The following is a 25012-nucleotide window of genomic DNA, read 5'->3' on the forward strand; positions in this document are numbered from 1 at the left end:
CGTGCACACACATAAGCAGGGGAGGGGCAGAGAGAGGAGAGAGAATCCTAAGCAGGTTCTTCACCGTCTGCATAGAGCCCAACGTGGGGCTCCATCCCACAAATTGTGAGATCATGACCTGAGCCGAGATCAAGAATTCGTCATTTAACCCACTGAGCCCCATTCCACCACTGTTTCATTCTTATTTTTCGACATTCCTTTGACTCACCCTGCAGCTCCAGATTGCTTTCCATGCAGTAACAACATCAGACAGGATAGATGGAGTGAACATTCATGAATATAACATGCATAATTAATGCTAACAGTGACCAGGGCCAGTGCAATAAATACATCTCAAAGACCCAGAAAGTGTGGAATAGCACTGGAGTTCTCAAAGCAGAGTCTGGGGAGCCCCCAGGGGTCCTTAAGATCCTTTCAAGCATGGGTCCAAAAGATCAAATCTCTTTTCATAATGATGCTAAGATATTTTTACCTTTTGCACTCTCTTTCCCAAGGGTAAAGTGGGGTTTTCTAGAAGCTATCTAACTGTGATATCATGGCAGACTGAAGTCAGAAACAGATATGATTACTCAGCTGTCTCCTGTTAATCCAGACAATAAAGAAAGTTGCAAAACCTAAAACTCTTCCCACTAAATTTCATTTGTTTTGTATAGATTTTCTTCATAAAATATTTTATGTTAACATATAATGGTTTTATTGCTGTCATATTTAAATGAGTGAATTTTTTAAATTTCTCACTTTAAATTTTAATACAGTAAATATTGATATGTATAACTCACATAAACAAAAGTTCTTTGGAGTCCTCAATAAATGTTAAGAGTACAAAGGGGTCCTGAGAACAAAAAGCTTAAAAACGTGCTTTGATACTCCACATCGGAATGAACAAAAAAAATCTTTCATGGTATATTGAGTCATGGGGGAAGATCTTCACTTTTTTAAAGATGACTTTATGTTTTGTTTCCCTCTTGATGATGGTGCAGGTACCACAGAATGCAAATTTAGAAGGGCAAGCATGGGAGATTTTTGCAATCCATGTAAAACATTGGATATTTTCACTAACAATTTCTATACCTTAATTTAAAAATTTTTCTTGGGGCGCCTGGGTGGCTCAGTTGGTTAAGCGGCCGACTTCAGCTCAGGTCATGATCTCACGGTCTGTGAGTTCGAGCCCCGCGTCAGGCTCTGTGCTGACAGAGCCTGGAGCCTGTTTCAGATTCTGTGTCTCCCTCTCTCTGACCCTCCCCCATTCATGCTCTGTCTCTTTCTGTCTCAAAAATAAATGAACGTTAAAAAAATTTTGAAAAATTTTCTTAATTTGTTTTTATATGGGAAGGGTATATAAATGGAGTAAAAATAAGGAATTATGGCTTAAGCTTGAAAACTCCCTGAGATAAAGAAATGAGTTGCATGAGTTTGCTAGAGATGCTGTAACAAAGTACCACAAACTGAGTGCCTTAAACAATGGAGATTTATTGTCCCACAGTCCAAAGCCAGAATTCCAAGATCAAGGTGTTGGTAAGTGCCTCTAAAGGCACTGGGGCAGGGCATGCTCCAGGCTGCTCTCCTAGCTTCTCCCTGGTTTGTGGAAGCATTACTCTGATCTTTACAGAGTGTTCTCCCTGTGCACACGTGTGTTTCCAAATTCCCCCTTTGTATAAAGACACCTATCCTATTGGATTGGGCCCATCCTAATGACCTCATTATAACTTGATTATCTTTGTGAAGATCCTGCCTCCCAAATAAGGTGACATTCTGAACCACTGGGAATTAGGACTTCAACATATCCTTTTAGGGAAACACAATTCAGCTGGTAAAAATGGACAATGATACAAGTTAGAGAAATTATAAAAGAAAGAGGTATGAGTTAAAATCATGGGGTTTGAATCAATGAAGCCAATTCCATATTTTGGTTCATGGTAATGAAGAGCTGAGTTTCCTGGGTCCAAACCTTAAATTTCCTTGTTGTATTGTTATTTGTCACCACGTGCATGGAAATGTTACTTGGCAACTGGGTCTTCTGCTGTTAAGCTCCTTGCTGGGCCTCACAGATGCTAGGAAGGTCTGCTGGTATGGCAGAGCAAGTTCACATTCTTTTAAGTCATTCCTGCTTAGGTGACTCAGGTGGCATGGAATGATCTGGACCTGCAAATTGTAGAACCAATTCTAATACCTTTCCATCAAAAGTCTGGGAGTGGACTGGGGCATGGAGGAGGAGAAAGACAAAAAAGAAAAGTGGAAGCTTATAAAACTAAAATATTCTAAAACTTGGGACCTCACAGCCATGTAAAGATGCAACTTGTGATGAGCAATGTCACTAGGAAGGAAATGAGTTTAGTCTGTGACTGTATGGAAAGAGAGCTTGTAGAAAAGGACAAAAGAGGCAGAACCTCCTGTTGAACTGTGCATTGTTGCAACCACAGTAGTAAGCTGAACCAGGAAAACAGTTAAAAGTTGACCAAAGGGAGCCAAGAGCCTGATGGACACTGAAACCAGCACCCACCATTCCTGAGGGCCTCAGCAAGGAGGAGAAAGCCACACTGAAGGGCCACAAACATTGGAAGGAGCTGCATTTACAACAGGAAAGCCATGCTGAATACTTAATACAGCCTCATGGAACAAACCACTACAAACTTAAAAGCTTAAAATAATGCCCATTTATTATGCACAGTTGCCCTGGGTCAGGAAACTACCTCCCAAGGCTGCAATGAGAAAGCCAGCTGGCTGGGGTCTTTTCTGGAGGTTTTGGGGGAGAATCTTTCCAGCTTCACTAAGGTTGTTGGCAGAATCCAGTTCTAGGTGGTTGTCAGTTTGGGGTCCCAATTCCCTTGCTGGCTGCCATCTGGCCATCACTCTCCGCTCCTAGGAGCCACCCACATTCCTTTACAAATTTGTTCCCCTCCATCTACAAACAAGCTTCAAATCTCACTGAATTCCCCTTGTGCCTTCAGCAGGGATAAGGCTTTGGTTGTAGAGACCCCACCAGAGAATACTAGATAATGTTCCTATTGTAAGGGCAACTGATTAGTAACCTTAATTACATCTGCCATGCACCATTGCATATTCATGAGTGCGACACCAGGAGGCAAGGGTCATGGGACCAAAAGCCTATCTACCACAGAGGGCAAGCCTGTGTCTCAGGGAATGCTGTCTTTGGAATCTACATTTTTCATTCATCAGAGGATTATTTTGGCTCTGTCCTCAAAATCTCTCCATCATTCCAAATTGCTTGCCAGCCACTTTTAACTTGTATCCATCACAGTTCCCTTAGCAGCAAGTGGAGTTGGCCACCTCTTGATGAGAACCACCCTTGTGTATTTTCCCACAGAATGCTTTTCCATAGCAGCTTTCAAAAGAGTCCTCAAACTGTTATGAAAAACTTCATTATCAGTTCCTGCTTGCTGAAGAAGCACCCTAAGATGTGAGTGAACAGGTCAGCAACAGACCCCACGGATGCACCCCCCCACCTCTTCTAGGACCTCCCAGTGCCCATCTCCTGGAGAAGAATGCATTAGGCATGGGACACCCCCTTGGCAACCAGTGAAAGAAGCAGACTCCCAGGATGTGTCCTTCACCTCTCCTCTGAGCAGGTGTTTCTCACAGAGGTGAAAGGCAGTTTTTCACCACTAGATCTGCTGGGGCACTGAGTCACCATGGAAGCCACCTATAGGGCAGGCAGGATGATGCTTGCCTCTCAGTCACTCCCTCTGTCCTTCTCTCCTTCTTTTCCTCCTGGCCCTTCTGGCCCTGGCAGCCCCCTCAGCCCTCCAGGCTTTCCCTCTTCTGTTGGGGGTGGTGCCTAGAGACCTACATAGAAGGGACTTTGCCACAATCAGAGTCTAGGGCCACAGGTGCCAGAAGTCTTTGCCCCTACCCAGTGATGCCTTGGCTCTTCCCTGATCCGCTTCCTGTCTTGCCCCTTCCAGGCCTTCCCAAAGGCCTCATGGGCCACTCTACCTCTCAGCCATCACCCTGGGTTCCCACCAGGTTCCCACCTGGTTCCCACCAGGCCAAGAAGTTCAAGAGAGGCAAGCATATCTCCCACCCCCCTCAGGGGCCCTTTCCCACACAACCAGGCTGCTTCTGTATGCATTCCCTGAGGCCTTCCCTCCCAGTGCAACTCCCCTCTGGGAGGATTCAGGACCTGATCCTGCAACTGGAGCCCCCACATGGGCGGTCTCCTTGTCAGTCAGACTGGGGCTGCAGGAACACAAATAAATACACATATGCCCCAGCCCACCAGCACCAGGGCAGGGGCCTGCTCGGGGCATGGAGCAAATAGGCCAGCCTGACTTCCTCCAGCAGCATCTCAAGCCCAGGACAGCTCCCCATCTGCAGCGCTTCATGGCAATTCTAGATATGGCTCTGGATCCCCAAGACCATGCCCACAAAGCTGACCAGAATGTTTGCACATTGGTCCTCAGGAAGGCATAAGGAGGGGTGATGTGAAGGAAAAAGGAGAGGGGGTTGAACTGATCAAGGAGACAATGGGTCTTTAAGGAGTTTGCACCAGTTGTCTGTTTAAATGTTACCATGCAATGACCATGTGGGAATATAGTCCAGGGTTACCTAAATGTAATCTTACCATTATTTAATGGTATGGATTGGAGGAGTTTGATACAGCTTTTTCTTTGTGCCCTGAAGTACCAGATTCAGGTGATGCTCCATAAAACTAGACAGATATGATGTGAGAATGGCACATGGAAACAGTCTTTGGCATATGTATAGGAAAGAGCTATGGTGGCCACTGCCACTTCACAGTCTGGTTCTGTGTGCACTGGGGTAAGGTGACTTAGGAGCTGCTGTGGCCTCCAGTGTAAATAAATAATTTGGTCCTGCATCCATATGTGGAAGAAGAGACTATTCCTACAAGTGGCAGGGGCTGCATGGAGGAGGCCCCTAGGCCCAGCTAGCTTCTCCCCACCCCTCCACCCAACAGTCCCAGCACCCCTGAGCCCCCACGATGGAAAAGGTGCGCTTGGGCCCTCTTTGGGGGTGATGGCAACATCAAAGGGGAGCCTTGGCCCTGGGCAAGGCTGCACTGGATGGACTCGGTGGGACAGTGCCCTCTGAACTAGGGTGTTGCGAATGCCACCACCACTCCTCTGTACTTGAATGACAGAGAAAAGGAAGACCCCCTTCCCCTGTCCACCAAGTTGTGCCTGGACACAGCCACTAAGAGCCTAAGGTTCCTCAGGAAGTCCTGGAGAGACAGGGACATGGCCTGAGGTAACAAGCCCCAGCTTGGAGCTGTGCAGCTGGAGCCCCAGGAGAGGGAGTTGTCCCAGATCCAGCAGGGGTGTGGGCGAGGGGGTAGGGCAGAAGGGGTTGTCCTGAGGGTTGTGCCTGAGGAGGTTGAGGGCCTCCAGCAACAGGCGATGTGCTCCGCTCTGGGGCAAGGAAGCACAGCCCTGGGAACACCAAGTACAATCTAAGGGGACAGGAGCTCCTTGTTTCAAACTGCATGGTTGCTGCAGGCTGAGGGGGTCGGTGAGAGGACTGGCAAGGGACACGGGGTCCACAGGATCCGCGTATGTGGGCAGTGGCCTGGCCCTGATCACCCCGAGGCCCTGTGGCCTCTCTGGGGCCTTACCCAGGCCTCTCCCAGGGACCAGTTTCTGCCCCAGGAAAGACCCCAAAGGCTCTGGGACAACGTGGGCAAAGGCATCCCCTCATGCCAGCTCAAACCCACTGGCCCCACGGGGGGCTCCCCATCTTCTTGTGCAGCCTCACCTTGCTTCCTGCCCATGTGCCCAGATCCCCTCCAATTATAAAGCTGTGCCAAGCCCTTTCAGTCCTGTTCCTTGGTCTCTACTAGGAAGTCTGACTCCCAGGATGGGGTGGGAGTGGAGATGGGGACATGAGTCCTGCCTGACATGCACTTCACACCTGAACCACTGATCTGCCTCCCCTCTGGGAGTCCATTTTGCCCTGGGCTTCCACAGAGCCTGGTGCTGGTCCCCACATCTTCTGGTCTGAGGACAGCCACAGCATCAGACGGAGGGCCTGGGAAGGCCATGAGGGTCCCCCAAGGTCAGGTACGGTGGGATTAGAGCCCACGTCTGCAGGCCCCGTGTCTGGCGTCTGGTGTGCTTTCCGGAACAGGGACTAAGGTGAGCCGAAAGGCCTGTTCCACTTCTGCCTTAGCCCTTCTGTTGCTCTCTTCCTTTCCATTTCCAGGGGTCCTGGCCACCCTTGCTTGTCATCATGCTTGGACCAGGGTACCACGTGTGCAACAAGTTTGACCTGGCTAAGGGTGAGCAGGTGGTGTGCACAAAAAAAATGGTGCACAAGGAGACACCCAGTAGGGCCCCAAGACAGGGAAGGGATGACATCCCAGGGGACGCCAGATAGACATCCCAACACCTGCCCCAGCAGAAAGCTGGCAACAGGGCCATGCCTAGGAGCATGTGGGAGGTGAAGACTAGGGCATACCCCACTGGGTCTCTTCTGCCACTGTGTCTAGGAGTGCACGCTTGACTAAAGGCCTCAGAAGAGAAGCTGAGAATTCACCATCATCGCATCTCATAAGCATGCAGTTGCCGTGAGTATGTGACACATGTACATCCAACCTCTTTCTTGGAGGCTTTAAAAAGACATCGACGTTCTTGAGTTTTTGCTTTGATGGCAGAAGCACGACATACTCCCCACCCAGGGAGCATCCATCACTGCTCCCCATGTGCGGTATGTCTTTCATTCAGCTATTTCTCAGAGCTGTCACCATTAGCAATCTGCCATGTGTCCGTCGGCTCTGCTTCCAGGACCGTCACTGCTACCCACATGCCTCGAGGTTCTTTCCGTTGTTTCCAGGGGCCGGGCTGTGTGGTCTTGCCAGCCTGACCTAGAATCCCAGCACATCCACTGAGGGGCTGTGGGACTTTGAGCAAATCTCTGCATGTTTCTGCACCCAGTTCTCATCTGGAGAAGAGGGGCCATAAGAGTGCCCACCTCCCGCCAGGGCTCCTCTGAGGACTCTTGGAGAGAGCGCAGGCCCAGTTGCTCAACCCAGTGCCTGGCATGTAATGAGAATTGATGTTACTTTTAGTTGTTGTTTGTTTTGTTTTGTTTTGTTTTGTTTTGTTTTCATAGTTAAGGCTATGCTATTTATGTGTACAATTTCATGTTTTGGCTTTTTTCTTTAGCACTATTAACCATGTACCTCTGTTCTTTAAGTCTTTGTTTCTTTTTTTAACTTTTTAATGTTTATTTATTTTTGAAAGAGAGAGAGAGGGTGGGGGGTGCTGAGGGGCAGAGAGAGAGGGAGACACAGAATCTGAAGCAGGTTCCGGGCTCCGAGCTGTCAGCACAGAGCCCGATGTGGGGCTCGAGCCCACGAACTATGAGATCATGACCTGAGCTGATGTCGGACGCTTAACCGACTGAGCCACCCAGGCACCCCTGCTTTCACTGTTTTTAAGCTCAGAATATTCTTTCCTATCCAGAGCCGATGTAAGTACTCACTGGTATTTTATTCTAATATTTGTCTTTACATTTAGCCTTTAATCCTGTGGATATATATTTTAGAGTACGCCATGTGTTAACGATCTGCTCTGTTTTCCTCCAAATTGCTAAATGTTCTGATACCATCTCTGAATCATCCTTCCATGGTGATGACTGATGTTTCCTTCATTTATATTGTACATATGTGTGCGTGTGTATACCACCTGTAGTCTCTTTCTAAACCATTTGTTTGTTTATTTTGATGCCACAGTGACTTGGTGACTCTACAGTCTAGAGTTCTATGTTGTAGCACTAGGAGAAGTGTGAAATTCTGGCATCAAGTGAACCCCAGTCAAAAATAGATGAAAAACAATTTGTAAACATGAAGTTTGTTGTGAAGGAAACCTATGGTGGCATTGTGTTAGTACCTAAGTTTTAGTTTGCTTTAATGAATAGAGTTCAGTTTTGTACCATATTTTGGCAAGGAAACTTAAGCAAGGAGGCAGGAACTCCCTCCTCCAAATATACAACCCTGAGGGCCACAGCTCCCAGAATTTACTGTCTGAGCTGCCCCACTGGCGACAACATTCAATCATTACAAGGCAATCACTAAAAGGTCTATGTGTCTTAAGTGAACCAAGTGATTAGCAGCTATGTAATGTGAAACACACAGTTAGTGAAGAGAAAGGAACCAAGGAGCATTTGGAAGAGGCCCGGAAGTAGCCAAAGCTACTGGGAGTGTAGCACAATGACACAAAGCAAGTGGCTTGTGTGTGCAGGGCCGTTAGTGCTAGGTTTCTGCTGTCCCTTGTTTAGCCAGGTGGGATCATGGCTCTCACATTGTTAAGTGGGACTAGAAGCAAAGTGTAGGGGTGCCATGGATGACATTGGCATGAACAGTGCCACAGAAAACACACCATGGAGGGTATGCAGCATGGGGATCCCCCTGTGCAGAGCCCAAGTGGGCATGTGCTAGAACACCTGCATCTGGGCTCAGGGAGAATATCAGGGCCCAGTCTTAAGCAGCACAACGTGCCCTGGAACAAGCCCAGAGGCCCCAAGGGTACTCAGTGGTGATCTAGGCTGGCTGTCAGCCCTGCCAGGGAGAAATCTACCCTAGCCATACCCTGGCAAGGGAAAGCAATCTGCTTAGAGGGCTGATCTTTCCTCTTTGTAATGTGGACCACAGCTTACAAGGAGATGCTAAGGACATAGGGACCTATGGATTTCTACTGTGAGAATGGGAACCATGAGTTTGAATCCAGATGGTCAACTAGGGCCAGGAGCACTGCAGCCAGAAATGCTGGCAGCACCCAAAGTGCTCGTGGAAGGGATTCCCGTGTTCAGGGATAGAATTCTTGGTTGGAAATAATCCCTGCTCTGGGATCCATGAGGAAAGGTTGGGATCTAGAGGAGGATGGTGGCCTTGAGAGGGGCTGCACCCCAAATGATGGGGCTTTGGCCATGGAACAGTTCAGAGGATAAGACAGGCTCCTGGGCCTGGGGAAAGCTTGGCTGAGGAGGAATGCAGGGCACACAGCTCTGTGGGGTCTCCAGCAACAGGGGAACTGGGCTAATCACCCAAGCCTGGGGAAGTGGCTGGCACCTAGGCTTTGAACCTGCCCTACTAGCACTAGGTGAAGTGCCTAGGGGCCTGGACATGGCGATCCTGCAGAGTAAGCAAAGGGAAAAGGGAGAAAAGGCCACATTCATCTCTTTCCAAGTTCTCTCCCTACAGGGGTGAGATGATGAAAGGCCAGGCTAGAGTGGCCACCAGGGGCCTCTCTCTTCTAAACCAGCCCCAGAAGGAGGAGGGCAGATTCCCAGGGCCAGACTTGAGCCAGCCTGCCTGGGGTCCAGCCCTCCTCCTGTCTCCCCTCCTCCAGACGGGTGGGAAAGTGGCTGCCCCCACTCAATCCTAGAAGAATTCAATGCACACCAACCCATGTTCCATGACACACACTCCTATTCACACATTCACACTCCTACACACTCACATAGTCTTGCACACAGACATACCGTCACACACTCCCATATTCTCACATTCACTCACACTCTCACACACTCACACACATTCACTGACACTCACTCATACACGCACACACACTCACACCTGCTCAGGGAATACACATGCACAAGTATGCTCCGAATGGTGGAGCGACAAGGGATCAGCCACACTCCCATCCCCTCTCCTCTTTTTCTGCCTTCCAAATCCCAAAGCACTGGTGGAAAGTGGCCAGTTGTCATGGCCCTGCTAAGACACACAGGACAGATGTGGTTAGGATGGTGCCTTCCTTGAAGAAGCAAGAACAGAGCCCACCTGGGGACCTTACCCCAATCCTGAAGCACACTCTGATGGGACACATACAAGGGTCCCCACAACATGGGGCCAAGCTCACTAGGCCAAGGAGGCTGCAAGCATGGTCCTGATGACCCCCTTCTCAACAATCCCCTGCAACCCTCATTCCATTGTCCATTTGTCTCATTACCAAGCATCTCCAGGGGCCCATCCATCCATGCAGCACCACTGTCTGCAGCTCTCACCACATGGCCTGGGCCTCCCCAGATGCACAGGTCCCGAAGGCTGGTCAAGCAGCTGTGGGCCTGGGACTCAGCTTTCTGCAAGGTCCTCACTCATCATTGGCTGCTTTGGGAAATCTGTTCTTCATCTGTACCATGGGGTTGGTCACAGCCACTGGTCCTTCAAAACAGCCGGAGAACACCTCTGGGAACAGACTGAGTGAGCCCCCAAGGGGCCTTCACAATTTCCAGGTCAACAGTACTGTTCTCTCCCAAACACCTGCAGGGAGAGGCCCTATTGTTCCTTCTGTCTCTTAAACAATCAGTTCAGAGGCAGATGGAGGCCTGCCCTCAATTTGTGAAATGCAGGGCCCTAGAGGGTTTGGGCAGGCTCCTCAATCCTTATGATGGCCTTCTCCAAGAATTTCCCCTCCAGCTGCAGCATGCAAGGAAGGGATCCCTGATCAACAGTGCCCTCCACCCTGGATGGGTGCCTGCCTCAGGTGGCACCAAGTGCTCTGTGAGAAGCAGAGATCCAGAACTCACCTCCAAGCAGGAAGAGGCCCACTCCCCAGGCCACATCCACAGACCCCTACTCGTGTCCCACTACCCCCTGTCTGCTCCCAGGACACATGACTGGTGCCCTCAGAGTTGGCTGGAAGGGGAGTAGGAGAGGGAGAGGGTGCTCCCTCCCCTTTGGGGGCCACCCTGCCCAGGATTAAGATCAGAGGACAGCTCTCCCTGCCTGTCCTCCTTCCTGGCAAGGCAGAAGCACTGTGGAAACCCAGCCCAGCCTGCCTTCTGTCCCTTGACATCATAGCCTCCCAAGTACCCCCAACATCCCTCAGTAGCTAGACCATGATGGGCCAATTGTCAGCTGGCAGGGGTAGGTTGATCCCAAATGGAAGCGATAACCCCCAACTTGGAGTCCTGCATGCAGCTCCTGGCAGGGGTGTCTAACCTCATGCACAGGCCTTTCTGTGCCCAGTGGGTCTCTGGGATTATACACGTGAACTCTCTGACCCATCTGGACGACCTGAGCTTCTCAGCCCTGCCCAGATAATGGGCCTCAGGCCATATCTGCTATCCCTCCCCCCCCCCCGGAATACCTAACCCACTTATTCCTGGGGGGTTCCCTGAGATTTATGGGGACCCAATCAGACACTTCTTGTGCCCAAAGTTCAGGTCACCTGGCTCTATCCAGCCAGAGGACCAGAAGCAACTCTTGGATCCTGCCCTGGCCACACCCAATGCCAATGGCGGGTACCAAGCCACTGTTATTCCCCAACCCACCCCCAGGTGAACCTTCCCTCAAATGCCCACAGCAGAAGTGAGACTCAGCTGAAACATTCAATGAAATTTATTGAAGAGAAACATTTACTGAACCCATTGAAGAGACCCTTCCCTCAAATGCCCACAGCAGAAGCGAGACTCAGCTCAAACATTCAATGAAATTTATTGACGAGAAACATTTACTGCAACCACTGAAGAGAGGGAATGACAACACAGAGAGGAATGTCGAACAGCCACTACAGCCCATAGGTCACGGAACCCCTCCTCCTGGGTCCCAAAGGAGGTGCCTCTGTTCCCCGCAACACCGTGGCCCTCCTGCCGTAATCTCCCTTTCTGAGGGCCCCATGATCAGCCTTTGGCCAGGATGATGGATGCTGGCCATGGCCCCTCACTCCAGGGCACTCTCCCCTCTGGCCAACATGTTGGGGCCTGGTCCTGCCCTATGGCATGCACAGGACACTCACAGGATGCTGGAAAATGCAGACGGGGACCCTCGGACAAGCCAAAAAAACTCAGTCACAAGTTAACAAGAGAGTGGCACATCACAGCACGGTTTCCATGGAGACTCCTGCAGGCCACCTCTGTCCTTGGTCCAGTGCCTCCTTCCTGAGGTCGCAGGGGGAGCACCAGCCATGCTCTCTTCTGTCCTTCCCGCCATCTCCTGGGATTGGGCTCCAGAGGTCTCCGGGGCGGGGTGGGGGCGGCTGCTCAGATAAGAACACACACACATCTCCACAAGAACAAGCAGCAGTTGGCCTAAACCTACACCGAGGAAGCATGGGCTGAGCTCACGACACCGCACGACAGCGAACAGAGCCTGGGCTCACACTGAAGCTCGTGCCACACACCCAGGGCTGAGAGGTGGCTGCTGCGTCAGGCCAGGACACCCGCCGCGGGCTCCTGCACACCTCAGGGCTCTGCACGGGAATGGTAACTAGGGTGCGTGTAGGGGGAGCTGGGGGTGCCACTTGACACGGGGGGTCACTAAGGGGCCTACAGAGGCACAAGTGGGCTTCTCAGAGCGTGGAGTGACGTGCTCCACGGGTCAGTGAATGAGGGTCCCCCTCTTGGGCGGCCCGAGGGGCCGGCACCCTTGAGACGGCCCCTAACATCTCCCAGGCCAGTGTGGGTGGCACACATTTTCAGGTGCCCCTCACCTAGGCTAGGGCCAGCCACTCAGGGGTGCTTCCCAGGCTGGCTGCCTGGACTGGCAGGGTTTCGGGCTGGGGCTGGGGCTGGGGCTGGGGTGGAGCTGCCATGGGAGGGGGCACCTCTCCCTGCCCCACTCTGCATCAAGTACGGTCATCCTGGTCCGTTGGAAGGGCTGATGGTGGTGGCCAGGGTGTCTTGGGAAGATGGGGTCCTGGGAATTTGGGCTGGGTGGGTTGTTGCCTCCATGTGGGGAGAGGCTGCTGCCCTGGCGTGGCCTCCCCCTGCCTCCAGAGCGCTGCTGCCTGAGAGGAGAGGGGGCCCCTGGGCCTTCTGAGCCTATTTGCCCGAGGAGCACTTGGGGGGCCTCACCTCCCCAGCCCCGTCCTCGTTTCCCGACTCCTCTGGGATGGGCTTGGGCCCCTCCTCCAGGGGCTCCCCAGCCTCCTGGTCTCCTGCCTGGGCGAGGCCCTCCGGCTCACAGCCAGGACCTCCCGGGCCCTCCCTGGAAGCGCTGCCCATCTGGGCAGGGGTGGGGCCCCCAGGGGCCTCTGAGGGCCTTGCCTGATCTAGGCCCGCAGAGGCGGGAGCATTTTCATCTTCCTGCGTGGCAGGGAAGATCTTGGGGGCCTCCTCAGGGACGAGGGCTGCCCTGGTGGCATCATGGGCTTCAGGAGCAGCCGTATCAGCTTCGGCACTGCCAGGAACGGCCTCACTGGCCCCTAGGTTGGCCAGGGCAGCCTGGGAAGCATCTTCCCTGGCTGGGGAGGCTTCGGCAACCTCTCCACTGGCCCGGGCAGCGGCCAGGCCTCCGGTGCCCACACGGGCCCCCTCTTCCACTTGCAAGTGCTCACTCCTAGCTGCGGTGGCCTCCCATGCCTCGGTCTCCTGAATGAGCCGCAGCATCCCCAGGAAGCCAGGTGGTCTCCTGTCCAGCCGCATCCTCCTCAGCTTGTCCTCGAGCATCTCGTTGGGGCGGGCCCGCATCAGCACCTGCCGGGCGCGTAACTGGTCCGCAAGGTTGGGATGGATGGCCCCCTTCTCCACGGCCGACTGCAGCAGGCCTTCCAGGCGAATCACATAGACAAAGAGAGTCTCCTGGGGCCGCTGGCCACAGGTCAGGAACTTCAGCCGTGCGGTCGTGGGGGTGTCCTTCCTCCCAAACACCTGGACCAGCGCGGCCAGGCAATCCTGTGCAGGGACGTCAGGGTTTTCTGCCAGGAGGCCGCACACGAGATCCAGTGCGGGGCCACCCAAGCTCTCCATCAGCCTCCTCCTCCTCTCCCTTTCTGTGATGTGGCACCACAGGTACAGCATGTCGCTGGCGTGATCCAGCCAGCTCTCAAAGGACTCTTCTTCTCGGTGTGGCTCTTCCATTCCAGGAAAGGTTCTCAGTTTCATAGAGGCCCTGTTTTCCAGCACAGGCTGCCAGGCCGGGCTCCAGCTCCAAGGCTGGGTCCAGGATCTTCCCGCACCTATGGCTCCTGCCACACCCACAGCTCCTTCCTCACCTGCAGGTCCCGCCTCACCTGCAGCTCCTGCCACACTCACAGATCCTAACAAACCTGCAATTCCTGCGTCCCCAGCGGCTCCCTCCTCATCTGACTCTCCTGCTTCCTCTTCAGGCCCTGCCTGGCCCAAGTGGCTGCCCTGCCTCCAGCTCCTTCCTCGCCTCCAGCCACTTCCTCGCCTCCAGTTCCTTCCTCACCTCCAGCCACTGCCTTGCCTCCAGTTCCTTCCTCACCTCCAGCTGCTGCCCCGCCTCCAGCTCCTTCCTCGCCTCCAGCCGCTGCCCCGCCTCCAGAGCTGCTGCCTAGCCTCCAGTTCCTTCCTCACCTCCAGCTCCTTCCTGGCCTCCAGCCGCTGACCCGCCTCCAGCCGCTGCCCCGCCTCCAGACGCTGCCCCGCCTCCAGCCGCTGCCTTGCCTCCAGTTCCTGCCTTGCCTCCAATTCCTTCCTCACCTCCAGCTCCTTCTGCGCCTCCACCTGCTGCCCTGCCTCCAGCCGCTGCCCCGCCTCCAGCTCCTGCCCCGCCTCCAGCCGCTGCCTCGCCTCCAGTTCCTTCCTCACCTCCAGCTCCTGCCTCACCTCCTTCCTCACCTCCAGCTCCCTCCTCGCCTCCAGCTGCTGCCCCGCCTCCAGCTCCTTCCTGGCCTCTAGCTCCTGCCCCGCCTCCAGCTGCTGCCCCGCCTCCTGCCGCTGCCCGCCTCCATCTCCTTCCTGGCCCCCAGCTCCTTCCTGGCCTCTAGCTCCTGCCCCGCCTCCAGCTGCTGCTCCGCCTCCTGCCGCTGCCCCGCCTCCATGTCCTTCCTCGCCTCTAACTCCTGACCCGCCTCCAGCCGCTGCCCCGCCTCCAGCTCCTGCCCCGCCTCCAGACGCTGCCTCGCTTCCAGTTCCTTCCTCACCTCCGGCTCCTGCCTCACTTCCTGCCTCGCCTCCAGCTTCTGCCTCGCTTCCTTCCTCACCTCCAGCTCCTGCCCCGCCTGCAGCTGCTGCCCCGCCTCCAGTCGCTGCCCCGCCTCCATCTCCCTCCTCGCCTCTAGCTCCTGCCCCGCCTCCAGCCGCTGCCCCGCCTCCAGCCGCTGCCCCGCCTCCAGCTCCTTCCTCGCCTCCAGCTCCTGCCCCGCCTCCAGCTGCTGCCCCGCCTCCAGCCCCTTCCTTGCCTCCAGAAGCTGCCTTGCCTCCAGCTCCTGCCCCATGCCCAGCTCCTGCCTCGCCTGCCAAGGCAACCCCTGCTTGCCTCTGGGTCTGTGCAAGGAAATTGGGTGTATCCTGTGACTCTGATTCTGGGGCCTGGGGCAGGAAGACCACAGTCCAGGGTCCTCCCATGCCTGGTATTTGTCGGGGGATCACACTTCGGTTTAAATACTGAGCCATCTCCACCAAGGCGACCTTGGATCTGAACTCCTTTCTGAACACCTTGCCCAGCACTGGGTATCTTCCCAGGGGCTGGAGGGCAGCCTGCGCGGCCTCCTGGAATTCCTGGTCCTCACAGTCGTGGGGAATGCCCAGGATGAGCAGCGAGCGCTGAGCATCCACGCCCATCCACCTGCACCAGCCACGAAGCATAGCCAGTGCCATCGCGGATACCTGCCGGGGAGGGGCGCGATCGCACAGGGGCGCGCAGACTGTCGCAGGCTCTGCAGTGGAGGCCTGTGGGTGCAAAGGGGAGAGAGGGACACTGGTGCCAGACAGCCCACCGCACCGCCCCCCACACCGACCTGGAACTCCTCCCTGGCCAGTTCACGTCTTCCAGGCCACGACTCAGAACCCCCACCATGCAGCCCTTCACCTCTGCAAGGAGAAGGTCCCCTTTCGCCTTGTCCGACACCCCTGCTGGGGCCACTGCAGCCGGAGCCCCTCCCACCATCGTCTGCAACCCCGCAGCAGCCGGGAGCCCTCCCTTCCTGATCCCCACAGCCAGGAGCCCTCCCATCCTCTCTTTCTTAGGGCTGGACCCAGGGCACCCCTGCTCTGCCTGGGCAACCTAGACACCGGGTCCCGCCCTCTCCCACCAGCACCTGCCCCTCTGCAACTGGAGCCGCCCTCCGCAGTCAGGAGCTCTTCCCACCCCTCCCCTCCAGCGCCGACTGGGTTCCGCCTCCTGCCCCCACTGCCTGCCTTGGCAGAGATCCAGCCCTTACCCAAGGCGCTCGGTACTTCCAGGGTCCCGTTGGAGCAAAGCCCCTGGTCTCCGGCTCACTTTCTCTGACTCTGCAGGCGCTGCTGGGCAGGGACACGCCACCTGCGAGCTGTGGGGCGACTCTGGAGGCCACCTCAAAGCCCTGGAGCGACAGGATCAGAAGAATGCACCTCAGCTGCACTGCCCAGGACTGCACAGTCCAGCAGGTCTCCCAAGTCCTCGGTACTAAGGCCACGTGGGCTTCCCGGTGTTCCCAGAATCCCCAGGTGGATGAGGGAACAAGATCTCGGTATCTCAGTGCAGGGCAAATGCCAGGATCAGGAGAGCAGGAGAAGAGGCATCCGTGTTGCCGTGACAATGGGACCTGCTTGGTTAGGGCTTGATGTGACAAGCCTTGGAGCCTCCAGAAGCAACAGGCACACCCTTTGGCCCTCCAGCTACAAAATAGACCCATCAATAATTGTGGCCAATGTGTGGGGGCTGCAAACTAAGGGTTAGGGGACAGAGGAACCTAAGAACAGGTCCCCATTACCACTCTGTACTCACAGCCCTCCCTCATTAAGCCTGGAATTTCCACAGCAGACACAGGTCATGTGTTCCAGGTTAGGAGCCCCGCCACAACTTTTTGCATTGTAAAGCCAGCTCTCAACCACCCAGGCTGCCATTCTGTAGGAAAGTGTGTGGGCATTGTGTCATGTAAATTATAGATTCACCTAACAGCTGAGTGGCGAGTCACTGAACACCTGTGCCCTGAATCCATAAATAGGCAATAGAAAAACTCCTTTTATATAGTGCTGGATTTGATTTGCTGATAGTAAAAGATTTTTGCTATATTGTTCTTGAGGGTTGTTTTTCTGTACTTCTTTTTACATAATAAATCAAGATTTATCACAGCTTCTCAAAAATGACTTGGGAAGTGTTCCCTGCTCTTCTATCTTCTGAAAGTGGTTGTGTGAGATTGATGATGTTCATTCCTTAAGTATTTGCTAGAATTCACCATGAAATCATCTGGGCCTGGATTGTTCCTTTGTCGTGTTTGTTATGCTTTTAGGGAAGTTTTTGATAGAAAATTAAATGTATTTATAAGAAATTGAGCTATTCCTATTTCCTATGCAATCTGTCGTCACTTTCAGTAAATTGTTTGGTTCCAAGGAATGTGTCACTTTTGTCAAAGTTATCAAAGTTATTGGCATAAGGACCATCCTAATAGTTGCTCATTATTCTTTTAATACCTATATGATCTATTTGCTATCCCTATTTCGTTCCCGATATTGACTAGTATTTGTTCTCTTTTTTCTTAATTAATCTTGCTAAGGGTTATATAATTCATTCTTCTTTTAAAAATGTATGGCTTTATTCTTATTCAACATATTATTGGAAGTCTTAGCCTCAGCAATCAGATAACACAAAGAAATAAAAGGCATCCAAATCGGCCAGGAGGAGATCAAACTTTCACTCTTCGCAGATGACATGATACCCTATATGGAAAACCCAAAAGATTCCACCAAAAAACTGCTAGAACTGACCCATGAATTCAGCAAAGTTGCAGGATATAAAATCAGTGCACAGAAATCGGTTGCATTCCTATACACCAACAATAGAGCAACAGAAAGAGAAATCAAGGAATTGATCCCATTTACAATTGCACCAAAAACCATAAAATACCTAGGAATAAATCTAACCAAATAGGTGAAAAATCTATACACTGAAAACTATAGAAAGCTTATGAAAGAAATTGAAGAAGACACCAAAAAAATGGAAAAGAATTCCATGCTCCTGGATAGGAAGAACAAATATTGTTAAAATGTCAATACTACCCAGAGCAATCTACATATTCAGTGCAATCCCTATCAAAATAACACCAGCATTCTTCACAGAACTAGAACAAATAATCCTAAAATTTGTATGAAACCACAAAAGACCCTGAATAGCCAAAGCAATCTTGAAAAAGAAAACCAAAGCAGGAGGTATCACAATCCGGGACGTCAAGCTATACTACAAAGCTGTAATCATCAAGACCATCAAGCTGTATGGTACTGGCACAAGAACAGACACTCAGATCAATGGAACAGAATAGAGAACTCAGAAATGTACCCACAAATGTATGGCCAACTAATCTTTGACAAAGCAGGAAAGAATATCCAGTGGAATAAAGACAGTCTCTTCAGAAAGTGGTGCTGGGAAAACTAGACAGCGACATGCAGAAGAATGAACCTGGACCACTTTCTTACACCATACACAAAAATAAACTCAAAATGGATGAAAGACCTCAGTGTAAGACAGGAAGCCATCGAAATCCTCCAGAAGAAAGTGGGCAAAAACCTCTTTGCTCTTGGCCACAGCAATTTCTTACTCAACACATCTCCAGAGGCAAGGGAAAGAAAAGCAAAAAAGAACTACTGGGACCTCACTGACAGAATGGGAGAATGTATTTGCAAATGACATATCTGATAAAGGGTTAGTATCCAAAATCTATAAAGAACTTATAAAACTCAACACCCAAAAAACAAATAATACAGTGAAGAAATGGGCAAAAGACATGAATACACACTTCTCCAAAGAAGACACCAGGTGGCCAACCGACACATGAAAAAATGCTCAACTTCACTCATCATCAGGGAAATACAAATCAAAACCACAGTGAGATACCACCTCACACATGTCAGAATGGCTAACATTAACAACTCAGGCAACAACTGATGTTGGCAAGGATGCAGAGAAAGAGGAACTCCTTTGCACTGCTGGTGGGAATGCAAACTGGTGCAGCCACTCTGGAAAACAGTATGGAGGTTCCTCAAAATATTAAAAATAGAATTACCCTATGACCCAGCAATTGTACTACTAGGCATTTATCCAAGGGATACAGGTGTGCTGTTTCAAAGGGGCACATGCACCCCAATGTTTATAGCAGCAGTATCAACAATAGCCAAAGTATGGAAAGAGCCCAAATGTCCATTGATAGATGAATGGATAAAGAAGATGTGGTATCCATACACAATGGAGTACTACTCGGCAATCAAAAAGAATGAAATCTTGTCATTTGCAACTACATGGATAGAACTAGAGGATATTATGCTAAGCGAAATTAGTCAGAGAAACAAATATCATATGACTTCACTCATATGAAGACTTTAAGAGACAAAACAGATGAACATAAGGGAAGGGAAGCAAAAATAATATAAAAACAGAGAGGGGGAAAAACATAAGAGACTCTTAAATATGGAGAACAGAGGATTACTGGAGAGGTTGTGGGAGGGGGAATGGGCTAAATGGGTAAAGGACATTAAGGAATCTACTCCTGAAATCATTGTTGCACTGTATGCTAACTTGTATGTAAATTTAAAAAATAAATTAAATAAAAATTTTTAAATAAATAAATAAATATGGCTTTGCTAATTTTCATCATAGTTTTTTATTTCATTTATTTCTGCTCTTATCACTATTATTTCCTTTTCTGAAACTTATTTTGGATTTACCTTGCTTCTTTTCTAGCTTCTTTAGATGAAGCATTAAGGCATTGATTTTATGCCTTTCTTCTTTTCTAATATAAACATTTAAAGCAATAAATCATCCTCTAATCACTTTGCTACCTGCCGGCCACTAATTTTGATGTTTTATTTTTATTGTTATTCTATATGAAATATTTTCTATGTTCCTTTGTGTTTCCTTCTTTGACCCATGGGTTTTTGTAGAAATGTAATGTGAAATTCAGATATTTGGAGATATATTATTGCTATTAATTTATAATAGAACTCCATTGGGGACTCAAATAACTTATTTTGTAAAATTTCAGATTTTCAGATTTGAGACTTGTTTTGTGGCCCAGCATTTGCTATATCCAGGTGAATGTACAATGTGCCGATGTAAAGAATATATTCTGCCATTGTTGGGTATGATGTTTTATAAATATCAATTAAGTAAAGATGGTTAGTAATGTCATACAGATATTCTATATATTTAATTATTCCTTGTCTATCTATATCAACTGCTGAGGGAAGGGTGTTAAAATCTCCAAATATAATTTGGAAATATCGATTTCTCTCCCTGTTCTGTCAAATTTTACATATTTTGAAGCTCTGTTGTTGGGTGCATACAAATTTATGAATTCTTTGTGGTTCTGATTGACCCTTATATTTTTGCCTTTTATCTCAGGTAATAATCTTTGTCTTTAATTCTACTTTGTCTAGTATTAATATAGTCATTATCACTTTTTATGCTTACTCGTTGCATGATATATCATTTTGCATCATCTTACTATCAACCATCTGTGTGTTATATTAAAATTGCATCTCTTGTAGACAACAATAGCCTTGCCCATTTATCTGTTCTAACAAGTTCTGCTTTTAAGTGTTTAGCCCATTTACACTGAATATAATTTTTGTATGGTTGGACCTAAATTGGTCCTTTTACTATATGTGCCCTCTATTTTGTTCCTACGTTCCCTCTTTCCTGCCTGAGTTAATCAAAATCTTTTTAGATTTCCATTCATCTGTTATATTTTTGGCTACACCTCCTTGCATGGTTTTCTAGTTGTTGCTCTAGATATTAATATATATCCTTAATTTTCACTATCTACTTAGAGCTAATATCGTACATAAATGTAAGAATCTTTCTACCAAACAGATTCAATTCCCCTTCTAATGCATCCTTTATGCTATAGTTGCCATATGTATTACATCTAAATATGTTATAAAACCTATAATGCACTATTACAGTTTTATTTTTAAAAGCCATATGTACTATAAAGAAATTAAGAGAAAACATTCCTTAATATTTACTCAAAATTTTGCCATTTCTGGTGTTCTTTATCTCTACCCAAAGATCAAGATTTCCTTCTACTATTATGTTTCTTCAAATTGAAAGACTCCCTTTAGCATTGCTGTTAGTGCAGGCTGTTGATTAATTCTCTTAGCTTTCACTTATCTCAAAATATTCTTATTTCACCTTCATTTCTGAAGAATATTTTTCTCAGATATAGAGTTCTGGGTTGAAAGTGTTTTTTTTTCTTTATTACTTTAAATATGTTGTTCCAAATAATCCTAAAATTTGTATGGAACCACAGAAGACCTTGAATAGCCAAAGTTATGTTGAAAAAGAAAACCAAAGCGGGAGGCATCACAATCCCAGACTTTAGCCTCTATTACAAAACCAAGATAATATAGTATTGGCACAAAAACAGACATATAGACCAATGGAATAGAATAGAGAACCCAGAATTGGACCCATAAATGTATGACAAAGCAGGAAAGAGTGTCCAATGGAAAAACGACAGTCTCTTTAGCAAATGGTGCTAGGAGAACTGGACATCAACATGCAGAAGAATGAAACTGGACCACTTTCTTACACCATTCACAAAAATAAACTCAAAATGGATGAAATACCTAAATGTGAGACAGGAAACCATCAAAACCCTAGAGGAGAAAGCAGGAAAAAACCTCTTTGACCTCAGCCGCAGCAATTTCTTGCTTGACACATCTCCAAAGGCAAGGGAAATAAAAGCAAAAATGAACTATTGGGACCTCATCAATATAAAAAGCTTCTGCACTGCAAAGAAAACAATCAACAAAACTAAAAGGCAACCGACGGAATGGGAAAAGATATTTGCAAATGACATATTGGATAAAGTATCCAAAATCTATAAAGAGCTCACCAAACTCCACACCCATAAAACAAATAATCCAGTGAAGAAATGGGCAGAAGACATGAATAGACATTTCTCCAAAGAAGACCTCTAGATGGCCAACAGACACACTAAAAGATGCTCAACATCGCTCATCATCAGGGAAATAAAAATCAAAACCACACTGAGATATCACCTCACACCAGTCAGAGTGGTTAAAATTAACAACTCAGGAAACAACAGATGCTGGCATGGCTGTGGAGAAATGGGAACCCTCTTGCACTGTTGGTGGGAATGAAAACTGGTGCAGCCACTCTGGAAAACGGTGTGGAGGTTCCTCAAAAAATTAAAAATAGAATTACCCTATGACCCAGCAATAGCACTACTAGGAATTTATCCAAAGAATACCGGAGCGCTGATTCATAGGGGCACATGTACCCCATTGTTTATAGCAGTGCTATCAACAATAGCCAAATTATGAAAAAAGCCTAAATGTCCATCAACTGATGAATGGATAAAGAAGATGTGGTTTATATGCACAATGCAATACTACTTGGCAATGAGGAAGAATGAAATCTTGCCATTTGCAGCAACGTGGATGGAACTGGAAGGTATTATGCTGAGTGAAATAAGTCAGGCAGAGAAAGAGAGATACCATATGTTTTCACTCATATGTGGATCTTGAGAAAGTTAACAGAAGACCATGGGGGAAGGGAAGGAAAAAAATAGTTACAAACAGAGAGGGAGGGAGGCAAACCATAAGATACTCTTAAATACAGAGAACAAACAGAGGGTTGATGTGGGGGCATTGAGGAGGGCACTTGTTGGGATGAGCACTGGGTGTTGTATGTAAGCAATGAATTACAGGAACCTACCACCAAAACCAAGAGCACACTGTATGTTAGCCAAGTTGACAATAAATTATATTAAAAATTAAAAATAAATAAAAATAAAAATAAAGATGTTGTTCCACTGTTTCCTGGCTTCAACTGTTTCTAATGGCAGTGCTGAGAAAAGTCTTGTCAATGTACTCCCATAGGTAATGCTTCATTTTACTCTGACTTCTATTAAGATTTCTGCCCTGGCCACACTGCCATAGTGATGGTCTGGGATTTAAGTCCTCTCACACTGTGACCCAGCTATTAGAAGTTATTAATATACATTGAGCTCTGGCTGTGCATATGCGTTCAGCAATTGAATGTGACCTCAAAACTCAGTTGTGTATGTCTGCCTTCATTGAAATAGAAAAGATTTTTCTGTTGTTTTCTGATGTATGCATGTGACTAGAAAACATGTTCAGACCCTGAGGCTCATGGAAACTGACCTTTCTGGCAGGATGCTTTAATTACTGGTTTTGATTTCTGGCTTAATTTTTAAAATCTGTTTGGCAGTTTATGGCCCTTTTCTGACCCTTTGTAAAAATTTTATCATTTCTAATAAATATCTCATAAATCAATAAAAAAAGGTTTTTCTCATTAACCTTTGTTTTCAGTAGTTTGACTACAGTGTGCCTAGGTGTGGTTTTTCTTTGTATTTATCCTCCTTGGGGTTCATTGAACTTCTTAAACCTATAAATAATCTTTCTCCAAATTTTGGAAATTTTCACCTCTAATTCCTTCAAGTAGCTTTTCTTCTCCATTCTCTCCATCCTCTCCTGGGATTCTAAACACCCATGCGTTAGAACGTTTTTATTACTGCACAGATCACTGCTCTTTTTTTGATCTTTGTTCCTTTTGGTGTATCAGAATGAATCATTTCTATTGATATATCTTCAAGTTTGTGATTCTTCTGTCATCTGCAATCTGTTATTAAGACCATCCAGTGGGGCACCTGGGTGGCTCAGTTGGTTAAGCATCTGACTTAGGCTCAGGTCATGATCTCACTGCTGGTGAGTTCAAGCCCCACGTCAGGCTCTGTGCTGACAGCTCAGAGCCTAGAGCCTGCTTTGGATTCTGTCTCCCTCTCCCTATGCCCCTCCCCTGCTCACCCTCTGTCTCTCTCTCTCTCTCTTTCTCTCTCTCTCTCAAAAATGAATAAACGTTAAAAAAATTAACATTTATTCATTTTTGAGAGACAGAGCGCAAATGAAGGTTGGAGAGAGAGAGATGGAGATACAGAATCTGAAGCAGGCTCCAGGTTCTGAGCTGTCAGCACAGAGCCCGACTTGGGGCTTGAACTCACAAACTGTGAGATCATAACATGAGCCGAAGTCAGGCACTTAACCTACTGAGCCACCCAGGTGCCCCAACATTAAAATTTTTTTTTTAAAAAGAGCATCCAGTGAATTTTTCACTTCAGACATTGTATTTTTCAATTCTAGAATTTACAGTCTGTTTTTTTCAATAGTTTCTTTTTTGCCTGTTAAAATTTCCTATTTTATAAATTTATTATTATTCCCTTGGAGCATGTATTTTTTGCATTTACATTTTTACATTTTACGTTTTTACATATTACACCATACATTTATATTTTACATTACACACTTGATTGTGTGTAAATTATAATAAACACAATAGCCAAAGTGTTAAGTAGTAGGGTTAGTACATATAATCCATTCATTTATTTATTCATGTATTCATCCATTCGAAAAGCATCTACTATGTACCTACTATGTCAGGCGTTGTTCTAATTCCTAAGAACTTGGAAACAAACTATAAATGGTCCCTGTTCCCAAGGAGCTCCCAGAATGGTAAGGAGAAGCAGGCATATAAATAAATTGGCTAATATGATATTATGGGTGGTGGTGGTAGGGTGCATACAGAGTATAACAGGGACACCAGGTGAGCCAGTCTACCTTGGGAGGGTAAGAAAAGCCCTTACATAGAAAGTGACCCTTGCATTGGCATAGAGGAGTTTGAAGAACATCGTAGGAAAGTGTCCAGTGTGCAAATGAACATTGGGATTTGAAAAGCAGAAGAGAATTTAGTCCTGGATACCCAGGTTTGGTAGTCCAAACTTTGAGCTTTGGGGTCGTTGTGTGAGGCTGAGGGAATGGCTGAGATTCCTCCAGATGGGATGACAGGCAGCCTAAGAAGATGAAGGTGAAATAGAGTTTGTCTGAGCCTTAGTCAATCAGGAGACCGAAGCAGATTGGGTTGGAACTGAGGACCAGTCTCCAAGCCTGAGATGCTCCGAGTACGTTTATCTTAATACTTTAAGAACACAGACTTTGGACTCAGACAGATCTGAGTTGTAATGTCAGCTGTGTGGCCTTAAAGAGATTGCTTAAACTCTATTTGCCTCAGTTTCTATGATAATAGAATGGGTATAACAACAGTACCTGCCTCAGGGTTGTTTAAGAATAAGATAAGATTTATAAACAGTGCTTGGCACATATCAAACAATCTTCA

General features: G+C 48.3%; 1 protein-coding gene across 1 annotated transcript; it reads right to left on the minus strand.

Annotated features, from left to right (window-relative positions):
• Nucleotides 1-11780: 11780 nt before the first annotated feature.
• LOC106971245 (paraneoplastic antigen Ma6E) lies at nt 11781-14103 on the minus strand (the record flags this gene model as incomplete). Its single annotated transcript, XM_027053300.2, has 1 exon — nt 11781-14103. A coding segment is annotated over one exon (1365 nt), but the record flags the coding sequence as incomplete, so codon positions are not given.
• Between the last annotated feature and the right edge of the window lie 10909 nt (nt 14104-25012).

Source organism: Acinonyx jubatus, chromosome X (assembly GCF_027475565.1).
Source record: "Acinonyx jubatus isolate Ajub_Pintada_27869175 chromosome X, VMU_Ajub_asm_v1.0, whole genome shotgun sequence".
Taxonomy (NCBI): domain Eukaryota; kingdom Metazoa; phylum Chordata; class Mammalia; order Carnivora; family Felidae; genus Acinonyx; species Acinonyx jubatus.